This window comes from Fonticula alba (genome assembly GCF_000388065.1).
Source record: "Fonticula alba strain ATCC 38817 unplaced genomic scaffold supercont2.2, whole genome shotgun sequence".
NCBI lineage: Eukaryota > Rotosphaerida > Fonticulaceae > Fonticula > Fonticula alba.
The window spans coordinates 1925117-1936584 of record NW_009242972.1 but is presented as its reverse complement, the minus strand read 5'-3'; the positions used below and the strand labels follow the sequence as shown (position 1 = coordinate 1936584).

The following is an 11468-nucleotide window of genomic DNA, read 5'->3' as shown; positions in this document are numbered from 1 at the left end:
CTGCGCGCGCACGCATGTGTTCGACACGCGCCGTGCAATACTACGGCTCCCTATCCGAAGGCCCTGCCAAGGGCACCCCGTGTTTTCCCCCCTCCAGGCAGATGCGTGTGTATGTGCATGGGCATGTGTGCAACTAAGCGCTCGGTTTATCGGTGGGCGAGGCAGGGGGGAAGGGGAGTTGGGGGCGACACAAAGTGGGCAGGGGAAGAGGAGGGGGGGGGGGGGGAGGCGGGGGGGGGGGGGGGGTGGGGGGGGGGGGGGGGGGGGGGGGGGGGGGGGGGGGGGGGGCGAGGCCGAGGGGGGCGGGCGGGCGGGTGCCAGCGGCAGCGGAGAGAAGGACAGAGGCCGGGCCCTCGGGCCAAGGGAAACGCACTCCGGCGAAGGGCCGCCTGGGCGATGTTGGTCATGGCGTCGGCCTCGTCGAGGATGACCATCTTGAAGCCGACGCGGTCGGCCGTCGCCGAGCGGAAGCTCACCGAGGAGGTGGACGCGAAGGAGACAATGCGATCGCGCACGGTGGCAATGCCGCGCTCGTCCGAGGCATTTAGCTGTGCGAAGGGTGTGTGCATGCGCGAAAGGGGTCAGCGCCTGCGGGGGCGGGGGGCATATTCGCCCGACGGGGGGGGGGGGGGGGGGGGGGGGGGGGCGGGGGTGGGGGGCGATGGCGGAAGGGAGAGCGCACCTCGAGAACCATGCTGCCGAAGGTCGGGCCATAGAGAGCCCGGCAGCAGGCCAGAGCAGTGGAGGTCTTACCCGTGCCTGGGGGTCCATAGAAAAGCAAGTGAGGCAGCTGCTTCTGATTGATGAAGCGCTTGACTGGCGGGTCGGAAAGGGGGCGAGGGGGGGTCAGACGGGGCGGTGGTGTCCATTTAGAGTGGGGAGCGGGGGAGAGAGGGAGGGGGAGAGAGGGAGGGCGAAGCACGCACGCGTGGAGACGATGTGCTCCTGGGCCACGACCTCCTCCAGGCCGGAGGGACGGTATTTTTCGATCCTGAGCATGATCAGGCCGGCGGGCCACAAATGTCAGCGCGAATGGCGAACATGGGGCGGGGAAAGGATGAAGCGGCGGCGGCGACAGCGGCGGCGGCGGCGGCGGCGGCGGCGGCAAAAGAGGTCGGACCATGGGAGGTGGCTGTCCTGGCGGGGGGGGCTGGGCGAGTCGACTTCCATCGTGTACTTGTGGGCGCGGGGCAGGGGCGGCGAAGGGAGGGACGGCGGGGGGAGGGGCGGCGAGGGGAGGGGGGGGGGGGGGGGGGGGGGGGGGGGGAGAGGGGAAGGAAGCGAGATGGCCACCCGCCCCGACCGGCATGGCCCGCCCTGGGGCCAGATCTACTGCGCGTGTGGCGGGGCTCCTCCGGAGTGGCAGACGTGCGAGGGCGGGGCGAAAGGGCGCCGAGAATGCATCATCTTTCCGAGGGCGACAGGCGCCACTCGTCGACCCGCGCCTGCTCCCGTCCGCCACTCGGCATGGGCAGGGGGCGCACTGCCCGCCGCAAAGAGCAGGCAGATCGCGGGATGCCAGCGGGGGAGTTTAAATCCAACGGCGAAGAGCATGTGATTGACATTCGCCCTATGCGAGGGTGACCCGGAAGTCACGCCCGGGGTGCGCCCGATCTGCCCTCGCGCCCGATCTCCCACCGCCCTTGCCTGGCCGGCGGCCGGCCCATCATCTCCCCCCGCTAGATCCGTTTTTTTCTCCCACTCTCTCGTGCTCTTCTTCAGACCGCGCGCCTGGCCGGGTGCCACCGTGGCTCCGGGGAGATATACCACCCACCATCCTTCTCCTCCTCCTCCTCCGCCCCGCCTCTTCATACGCGCCTGTTTTCTCTCTCTCCCTCTCTTTCTCCCAGGAGCAGCCTTCCCTCTCGCCCGTCGCCTTCACCATGTCCAAGGACACCGATGACCAGTCTACCGGGCAGGATGCCCCCGCCGAGCAGCAGTTCGTCTTTTCAGTGGTCGACAGCGAGGACGACAGCGGCAGCGACGCCGACGGCGCGGCGCCCGCTGGCGATGAGGACTCCGACCCGGACGTCATCGAGGAGGATGCCGAGCAGGTCCTCGAGCGGTATTTTGCCGGCTGCAACAACGGTGCGCCCCGTCCTCGGTTGTTGTTTTTTTTTCCCCGTCTCCGGCCACCCAGTCCAGGCCATGTGGGCGGGTGGATCGCTCTCTGCCTCTCCCCTTCTGCTCGCTCGCCTTCTCCTCCCTGGAGGTGGTCTCGCATGGATGAATGGCTCGCCACTCACCCCCCTCTTGCTCTTACCCCCGAAACGCCCCCCCCCCCCCCCCCCGGTGCGCTGCAGATATCGAGCGCCTGGCCGTCATCGACACGGTCCGCAAGTCGATCAAATCCTTCACGCAAAATGACGACGATTCGCTGGAGAGCTCGGAGCTCTTCAAGCGCCTGGCCTCCGACGTGCTGACCCTCCGGTATGTGTGGACTTTGGTGGGGGGGGGCCATGCACACCCGGCGTCGGTCTCGCCATGTGTCCATGCATGCATGTGTGAGCGGGCGACAGGCGCCACGGGGCAACGCCATGCGCGCGTGTGGCCCAAAGACGCCCATCTCTGACCCCCTCTTCTCTTTGACGCCCCCCCCCCCCCCCCCCCCCCCCCCCCCCCCCCCCCCCCCCCCCCCCCCCCCCCCCCCCCGCGCCCATCCTCGCCATGTCCCCGGGCCACAGGTCCAGCCTCGCCATGGAGATGGATGACGACTTTGCCAACGACCACTTCACCTACGGTGTGGCCCTGTTCGAGGGGGCCGTGCGCAGCGTGGACCCCTTCCAGGCGTCGTCCTCCGGGGCTACCGCCAGCACCGCCGCCGCCAAGCCGGCCGCCAAGCCGGCCGCCGCCGCCACCGGTAACTCGGACGAGGCCGCCGACGAGGCGGACCCCGAGACACTGGACGACTTCGACGAGGCCTGGGAGATGTTTGAGATTGCCCGCCTTCATTTCGAGAGCACTTCCAACCGCCTGGGCCTTGCGCGCGTCCACAACTACCTGGGGCAGATCTACATTGATGACTGTGCGTGCCCTGGCGGCTCTGCCCCTTGCCCCACCTGCTTTTTTGAGGGCCTGCCGGCCCTGCCCGCGCTGCCTGCTCCATGCTCACCTGCTGTGCCCGTGCGCCCGGCCGCTGCCTGGTGCAGCGGCCAACGCCGAGCTTGCCCTCGCGGAATTCGACAAAAGCGCGTCCTTCCTTGACCGCGACAACCCGGAGCACGCGCGCCGCTTCGCCGAACTATATCCTTTCTGTGCCTCTGCTTTCTGTGCCCCTCTCCGGGCCCCTTTTTGCCTGTGCCTCTCGCGCCACTCCCTCCGCTTTGACGCTTGCCCCCTCTCCTCTCAATCCACGGTGTGCTTCCTTGACTCGCATCCTCCTCCCCTGTTTCCCCCCCCCACTCTCTCTCTCTCTCTCTCTCTCCTGCCCCTCCCCCCTCCCCTCGGTCCCGCCATTTGGATGCCGCCAACACGGACTTCAACCGGCTGCGCGCGCACCTGCTCACCAACGACTTCCGCGGCGCGCGGCGGTGCCTGGACGAGGCCATCGCCACGCTGCGGACGTCGGCCAACACGGCGACCACCGCCTCCAGCGACCTGGCCGACCTGATCACCCTCATGCAGGCCAAGCGCCGCGAAGTGGACGCCCTGGAGGCGGAGTACGGCAACATGAAGCGCGTCGCGTCGGAGGCCTTCTCCGATGTGGCGGCCGGTTTCGGGCTCGGGTCCTCCCGGGCAGCTGGCGCCAGCGCGCCCGGCCAGCCGGCCTCCGGTGCCGGTGCCAAGCGCAATCCCTTCCCCGGGGTCTCGCCGGATGCCCCGATCTCCGACATTCAGAGTGTCGTGCGCAAGAAGCGCAAGACCGACGAGTGATGTCGATCCGCCGCCGTCCGGCTTTTTGTCCCTCCCCCCCACCCCCCGCTTGCTCCCTGGCCCGGTTCCCCTCCTCCCTCCCTTTTTGCGGGGCGGTCTGGCTCCGAGCAGGACCCCGAGTGCGCGCATCTACGCACATACACCAGGGCAGGCGGGCTGTAGATGCGAAGGGTAACAATGTATTGTAAATACTCAAGGACATGTGTGGTGCGTGTGTGTGTGTGTGAGGGAAGGGGGGGCTGCGCAGGGGGCGAAACAGCCGGGGGGTGCTCGGAAGGGAGCAAGAATGAGAGGGAGAGGGAGATGAGCAGAAGGAGGGCATATATATATATATATATGCAAAGATAGGTGTGTGCATGTGCGTGTGTGTGTGTGTGTGTGTGGATTCACGGCGCTGCCTGGCCTGCTCTCGGCCATCCTTGCGGCGGGGGACACCGGGAGAGGGTGGCGAGGGTGTAAGCAGTCACGCGCAGCCACGCACATGCGACCAGGCACCCATGTCTCGCCCGGCTCTGCCGCGGCCCGCGCGTGCCGGGCCCCCTCTCATCCCTAAGAGGAGTCGTGCCCCTCGTCGTCATCGTCTTCCGGGAAGGCCGAGACGGCCATCGCCGCGTGCCGGCCGCCGGCCAGCGACGCGGTATTCTCTATGAGCGTCATACGCAGGTCTTGGTACTTCTGCCGGAGCTCCGTCAGGCGGGCTTCCATCATGCGGATGCGCTCGGCTGGCGATGTCTCCCGGGCCAGACCCGGCAGCAGGGCATTGATGTCGACCGTGTGCTCGGAGGCCCGGTCACGCAGGGCTTGTGCCAGGGACTCCGGCACCGACACCGAGTGCAGGATCACCATGCGCCGGCGCTTGGCGCCGCCCCGGCGGCCGGCGGCCCCATCGGCGGCCTCGGCCCCGGAGGAGGACTGCACCGCCGGCGAGCTGGGAGACCCGGCCGTGGCATGGGCCCGCTTGGTCGATCGCGTGGCCGAGGGCGGGTGCGGCGGGCGCTGTGCCACCGGCGAGTCGTCCGCCGCCCCGCCATGCGCCAGCGGCGAATGCGGCGTCCGGCCGCCGAGGCCACTGCCCGCGGCGCGGGCGGCCGACAGTGAGCCGGCCCCCGAGGCGTGGGCACCCCCCCGGCGGCTGCCCCCGCCGGCCGGGGTCACGGCCTCATCACCCGACGGGGGGGCCGGGCTGTCGGCATCCGTCAGCGAGGCCAGCGAGGCCGAGGCCGACACGCCTGCCGAGGAGGAGACACTGGCCCCGCGACTGGTCGCGGCACTGGTGTTGCTGCTGCTGCTGCTGCTGCTGCCGCTGCCACTTGCGGTGGTGCTGCCAAGCGGGTCGAGCTCGTCCGAGGGAGGCCCCGGCGTCCGGGGGGTGGTCCCGGCCCCGGTGTCCGAGGAGTAGTGGTCGGACTCGTTGCCGCTCTCGGACTCGAAGCCCAGCGACAGGTGGTGGCCGGTGGCGGCCGCGCGCGAGGAGGCCCGACGCCGGGCATTCACCGGCGAGGCGGAGCGCGACCGAAGCCGGCCGCCACCGCCACCGGGGCCGCCCCCGCTGCGGGACAGCCGGGCCACAGCCACCGCCGCGGCTGCCGACCCGGGGGTCGTGCCCGAGTCGCCGCCCCGGGCACCGGGCTGCTTGGCCGGGGTGATGGTGACCAAATCGTCCTCGGCCCCGGCGTCCGAGTCGCCGCCCGGCCCCGAGTCATTGGCCCGGCGCAGGAGGCGATCCGGATGCGGCGAGGCCGACCGCGACCGGGAGTGGTTGCGCGAGGCGATGCGCGACCGGGCCGCGATCGGCCGGCCGCTGCCCGGCGGCCCGGCGTCCGAGGCATCGTCAGCCGCCGGGCCCGGAGCACCAGCCCGACCTGAGGCGGCAGGGGTGGCCGAGCCGGACCCAGGGTCCGCCAGGTCGACAGTAGCCGTCGCCGTCGCCGCCGCCGCCGCCCCGCCCTCGCCACTGCCGACGGACAGGGAGCCGGACGATTCCGACCGGCTGGATGGGGCCGTGGCCGCCACCCGGTCCGGCTCGTCGCCCTGCAGCAAGTCCGCCGGGTCCAAGTCGAAGGTGTAGTTGGGCGAGCGCTGGACCGCGCGCCGGGGCCGGGTCAGGGCCAGCGGAGCGGCCGGGGTCTCCGGCGGCGAGTCCTCCCACTCGCCCGCACGCTCGGTGCCCCGGCGCTCGGAGGACACATTGACCAGGCCCCCGGCAGCGGAGTCGTCCTCCAGGTCCGGGCCCGGGTCCAGGGCCCGGGCAGGCGCGAGCAACGGGTCCGCCCGGTGGTAGGGGAGCGGATTGGGCGACTCCATTTTGATGACAATCGAGCTGCGCCGGTCGACGGCCGGGGCCGGCGAGTGCAGCGCCCCGGCCGGCGACGCGGTGGCCGACGTGGCGCCGCGCTGCGGCCGCAGGTGCGCGCCATTGACCGGCGTCGAGGCGGCCGACGACCCGGGCGAGGAGGTCGGCGACGCGGGGAACGACTCGTCCGACGGGTCGGACTCCACCACCGGCCCGGAGAACCGGACATCGTTGCAGGAGGCCGACGAGCCGGCCGCCGCCGTCGTCGCCCGGGTCGGCGAGTGGTCCTTGATTTGGGGGGAAAGATGCGGCGCCGCGCTGGCCGAGGGCATCCGCCGGGGGGATGCCGGGTGCGACGGGCCGGACATGGCAGCCGGGACGTCCTCGCGCTTGGGGCGCGTGGGCCCGCGTGCCGGGATGGTGGCCGGCGGCGGCGGCGGCGGCGGCGTGCTCGGCCGAGTGGCCGGGACAGGGCCCATCGCCGGGCGTGCTTCCGTCGTCGTCGTCGCCGCCGCCACATCCTCGTCCTCCTCTTCCTCCTCCTCATCGTCGCCATCCTCGCTGGCACCCTCGCAGTCGGCATCAGCCATGGTGTCATCGGCCACGGCTCCATCGGGCCCGGGCTTCGAGGCGACCACGGGCCGCGCCCCCGGGGGGGCGGCCGAGCGTGCGACCGGCCCCCGTGTCGGCGAGGGCCCGCCGCCGGTGCCATGGCCAATGCCACCACCGGCAGACGGCGGGGAGGCAGCGCGCGCGAACGCCCGCCGGTCCGGATCAGGCTTGACCTCCACCAGGCCCGCCTTGTCGGTCGCATCATCCTCGAGCGAAACGTCGGCGTCGGCGTCGGCGTCGGCGGCGGCGGCGGCGGTGGCGGTAGCCCGCATGTCGGGCGACAGCTTCAGCTCGAAGGGCAGGTCCCCACCGGCGGCCGGCGCAGGAGAGGCCACATCGGGGCCGGTCGTCGGCACCTCGCCGCCGTCACTGGCATCCTCGTCGTGGTCGCTGGTGGCCGGGGCCGCGACGAGGCGCGGGCGCTTGGCGGCCGCCGGCCCAGCCGCCGGCGGGCTGCCCCCGCCCTCCATGGTGTCCGACCCGTCAGACAGGACACTCCGGCGCTTGAGCTGCCGCCGGGCAGACCGGCGCGCGCGGGTTTGCTGGGCCTCGGTCGTGTCGTCGTCGGAGGTGGCGTCCTCGGCCTCCGAGGAGGCCGACGGCTGATCGGACCCGGGGTCCGACTGGCTGGCAGCCACGGTGGCCGCCGTGGCCACCACCGAGATCAACGGCGAGGAGGTCATCGGCGAGGCATTGGCGTTGTTGTGCCGAGCCGGCGGGGCCGATGGCGAGGTCGGCGGCATGGCCACACTGTCGGCCAGCAGCGAACGCCCGGCGCCCGGCCGGGCCGGGCCCGAGGGGGTGGAGGGGCTGGCGGCGGCCGGGCTGGCGCCCGGGCGCTTGCGCGATGCGCTACCACCACCCCCAGCCCCGCTGGAGGGGTTGCCGGCCGATGCGGCCATCGGCCCCAGGGGCCGGAGCACATGGTCTGAGGGGACCCACTCATCGTAGCTGGAGTTCCAGCCATTGTAGTGGACGAAGTACCGCCGGGGGATGGCGGGCCCGGCGTCGGGCCCGGCGGTCGAGCTGGCACCCGCGGGCCCGGTGGCCCCGCCGCGACGGCTGGCCGGTCCGGTGCCAGCCCCGCCGCCGGTGGCAGGGCTGCTGCCGCTGCCGCTGCCGCTGCCGCTGCCGCCGCCGGGCCCGGAGGAGGCGCCCGGGGTGCCGGGCCCGCCGCCGGAGGACTTCCCTTCGAAGTCCAACTTGAGGATGCGCGCCGAGTATTCGACCCGGTCGCGCGGGGACAGGACAACCACCCGGTCATTGGGCCGGTAGGCAACCCGGTCCCCGGAAAGGGCCACCACCGCGCCGGACACCGAGGCGATGAGGGCCGCCGCCGCGGCCGAGTCGGTCGGCGACCGGCTCAGCTGCGGGCTCGGCGGGCCGATGGCCCCGGCTGCCAGGATCTGCGGATTGGCGTGGATGCTGAAGAGCACCGTCAGCACCACGAGCACCGGCGCGATGAGGGGGACCTGCCCGGCGGCGGCGGCGGCGGCGGCCGTGGCCGCCGTCGTGGCGGCCGGCGATGCCCCCCCGCCGCCAGACGACGGCCCGGACCCCGGGGCCCCGCCGGCTGCCCCGCCCGGCCCATGGCCAACGGCGCTGGCCGCCACCAGGGCCGAGTGCGCGGCGGTGGTCACCGCCGGGAAGGCAGCCGCCGAGCTACCCACAAAGGTCCCAGCCAGCAGGGGGCCCAGCTGGCGGACGGACGTCGCGGAGAAGGCCCCCCCGCAGTGGAGATGCCGGCGCAGGCGCTTCGGCCAGCCGAGCACCAGCGAGCCGAGGTGCGCGGCCGGCTCGGTGGTGCCGACACCGCGGCGCGCGCTGCCCCCGGCCGCCGGGCCGCCAGACCGGCCGCCCAGCACCGCCTCCGGCACCGGGAGCACCAGTGACTGGTCGAGGACGTGCGGGTGCCAGGCCTCGGGATCGGTGTGCGACCGCCGGCGCAGCCGCAGCCGCGCCTCATACGGCAGCAGGTACCGCCGATAGACATCCCGCAGGTGGTACGCAAAGTTGGTGGTGTAATTCGGCAGCTCAATCGCATAGTAGACATCTCGCCAGAGGGAGGTTTCGGTGACGGCCTGGACGCCGCCGCGTCGGCGAACGGCCCGGTACAGCTGTCGCAGGTCCACTTGGGCATTGCCTGGACAGGGGACGGGGGGGGGGGGGGGAGCGCGCCAGGACCCAGCACCAGGGCCCAGGGCGAGCGCGAGGGCGACGGGGTCAGTCGGACAAACATGCAGCGAGCGGGGACAGGGAGAGAGAGAGAGAGAGGAGGAGGAGGAGGAGGGATGCATCACACGCACCGACGACCGGCGGCCGGGTAAGGCGCGGCACGCCGAGCACCGTCAGCAGGGGGGTTCGCGTGGCGCAGGCCGTGCGCAGGGCCGAGCGCCACCAGCGAAGGTTCAGCGCATCCGGGTTGTCGGCCTCCAGCCGCAAGACCCGGGCCGACACGTCGGCGAAGAGCTTCTGATCGGGGTCGCCGGCGGACCCGCCGGGCGTGGCCGAGGAGGCGCCGGCCGCCGCCACGGCTGACTGCCGCTGGCGGCTGGACCGGAGCAGCGGCGACGCGGAGCCGGCCGAGGCCGGGGTTGAAGCCGCGGCCGCGGCCGGGGCCGGGCTGGCGCCTGCTCGGGTCACATCGCGCGGTCGCCGGCGCAGGGCCGCCACCGACGGGGCCAGCTGCTCGCCCGGCAGCGGGAGGTCCTCGGCATCACTCTCATAGGCCGAGTCAAAGTCCGAGCTGTGGAAGTCCGTCGGCGGGTCGCTGACCTGCGAAGAGGAGGCGGAGGAGGCGGAGGAGGCGGAGGACCCGGCCACGGTGGCCGAAGAGGAGGCACAGGGGGAGGGCGGACTCCCGGGGTCCGGGGGCTGGCCATGCAGGGCCGACGTGTGGTCGACCTGCAGGCGCCGGAGCTCGGCCAGATGCTCGGCACGCGCCTGAAGCAGGCCGGCCGGCGTCAGTAGCTGCGCCGCCGGGCCGAGCACCGCCCCGGAGGGCAGTCGCAGAGCCCCGGTCTCCTCGCAGAGGAGCGCCTGCCCGGGGGAGGGGGCGCCCGCGCCGCCGCCCTCGGCCTCGGACTCCGACCCGGAATCCAAGTCCAGGTCCGAATCGGAGAAGGCATAATCCAAGCCATCCCACACCCGACGCAGGCGGTCGTAGAAGGCCACGGCCCCGGGCGACACGGTCGGGCCCCGGATGAACTCCCGGTCCGAGGGCAGGTACAGCAGGTGCCGGGCCACATCGCCCGCGGTGGCCAGCACGGCCACATCGCCGGCCCCCGAGCCGGCCCCCTCCAGCCCCGGGTCCGTGGGGGTGGCCGTGCCGGAGCTGGCGAACAGGGCCGGGCTCGGGGACACCGACCGGAAGCCCATGCCGCCGGCCGGCGTGCCCGGGGGGGGATACGGCGGCATCGAGGAGTGCGGCCCGCTGCCGGGGCCGGGGGCCGGCATGCCCGGGCCGGAGCCCCGGGCCCCGGGCTCATCCTGCCCGGCGCTCGGCCCGCCGGCCGCCGGGTCGGCATCGAAATCATCATCCAGCACATCGGGGGACTTGATGCGCCGCCGGCGCTTGCGGGTGCCGGTGTCCGACAGGAAGCCGCCCCCGCTGGGGCTGGCATTGTCCTCCTCGGTGGGGTCCATGCCGCGGGCCGCCGGCCCGGGGGGGTCGGCCATTGGCCCATCGCCCGGGGCGTCCGCCAGGCTGGCCGACGGGAAATACACCGGCGGGGTGGGCGGCCGCCGGGAAGACCGGCGTACCGGCTGCGGCGAGGGCGACCGCGTGGCATCCGGCCCGGGAGATCGAGTGGGCATGCGCCGCGAGCGCCGGGTCCGATCGCCGGGCTCCGGCGCCGGGCCGGACGACCCCCCCGCCGGGTCGCCATTGCCCGGGGGGTCATCGTCCTCGCGCTCGGTGGTGGCCCCGGGCCCGGGGGCATCGTCATCGGCCCCCGCCGCCACCGGGCCACTGGCCAGGGGCTCCTGCTTGATGACGGCCACCTGCCGGGCGCCGCCGGAAAGCAGAGCCTGACCAAGGAGGTCGGCATTGGCGGCGGCCGGGCTGAGCCCGGCCACCGGTGGGGTGGCGCCCGATGCGACGGCCGCCGCCGCCGCCATGGCTGCCGCGCGCACCGGTCGACCGGTCACCGACCCCGTGGAGGTCGGCCCATCGATGGGGGGCTTGTGCTCGGCCTCGCGGCCGCGCGGCCACCAGGCAAAGCCGGCCGGCACCCGGCCATGGCGGATGAAGCTCACCGCCGCCCGGGTGCCGAGGCAGGCCAGGAAGGCGGGGTTCCGCCGGAAGGTCAGGTACGGCTCGCGCGCCGGGTCCACCGATGCCAGCTTCGACACCTGGACAGCCATGCTGCGCGCAGGGCACCACAGCAGCCCGGGGCAGGTGGGCCGACGGGGGACAGAGGGAGGGGGGTCAGTCGGCAGGGGGGGGGGGGGGGGGGGGGGGGGGGGGGGGGGGCGCGCGCGCGCCCGCGCGGGGGGGTGGCTTGCCGGGTGGCCGCCCCCCCGCCCCGCGTCCCCCCCCCCCCCCCCCTGCTGGCCGCTCCCACGAAGGTGGGAACGTGCCTGGCCGGCTCCTGGGGGATCAATCTAGCCCGGGCGAAAAATGGCCCCGGCAAGACCCCTCCCGGGCGCCTGGGAAGCACTCCGCCGGGGGGGGGGGGGACGCGCGGAC

The 11468-nt window shown here is 73.4% G+C and overlaps 3 protein-coding genes across 3 annotated transcripts in view; 1 reads left to right on the top strand and 2 right to left on the bottom strand.

The window, feature by feature from the left end:
- H696_01432 (hypothetical protein) overlaps positions 1–1251 on the bottom strand; it is a 2577-nt gene extending 1326 nt beyond the window's left edge. Inside the window, exons 1-4 of the mRNA XM_009495328.1 lie at positions 1121–1251; positions 927–991; positions 683–816; positions 374–548 (exon numbers count right to left, since the gene is read on the bottom strand). Of these exons, the coding sequence (XP_009493603.1) occupies positions 374–548; positions 683–816; positions 927–991; positions 1121–1170 (424 nt within the window). The 5' untranslated portion in view covers positions 1171–1251. The remainder of the gene's footprint in view (positions 1–373; positions 549–682; positions 817–926; positions 992–1120) is intronic.
- Positions 1252–1788: 537 nt separating this feature from the next.
- H696_01431 (hypothetical protein) lies at positions 1789–4252 on the top strand. The gene is made up of 5 exons (XM_009495327.1): positions 1789–2088; positions 2304–2430; positions 2685–3025; positions 3150–3243; positions 3474–4252. Exons 1-5 carry the CDS (start codon positions 1884–1886, stop codon positions 3871–3873), a joined length of 1167 nt encoding a protein of 388 aa, XP_009493602.1. The 5' UTR covers positions 1789–1883; the 3' UTR covers positions 3874–4252.
- H696_01430 (hypothetical protein) overlaps positions 3445–11468 on the bottom strand; it is a gene marked incomplete at its 5' end in the record, with an annotated part of 10629 nt that continues 2605 nt past the window's right edge. Inside the window, 2 exons of the mRNA XM_009495326.1 lie at positions 3445–8921; positions 9085–11131. Coding sequence (XP_009493601.1) covers positions 4423–8921; positions 9085–11131 — 6546 coding nt within the window. The 3' untranslated portion in view covers positions 3445–4422. The remainder of the gene's footprint in view (positions 8922–9084; positions 11132–11468) is intronic.

What these genes read in the sequence shown, in the direction of transcription:
- H696_01431 (XM_009495327.1), top strand. Translation starts at nt 1,884, where the DNA reads ATGTCCAAGGACACCGATGACCAGTCTACCGGGCAGGATGCCCCCGCC. An exon ending in GCAGATCTACATTGATGACT is followed by an intron (nt 3,026 to 3,149) that starts GTGCGTGCCCTG and finishes TGCCTGGTGCAG; the next exon opens with CGGCCAACGCCGAGCTTGCC. An exon ending in GCGCGCCGCTTCGCCGAACT is followed by an intron (nt 3,244 to 3,473) that starts ATATCCTTTCTG and finishes TGCCGCCAACAC; the next exon opens with GGACTTCAACCGGCTGCGCG.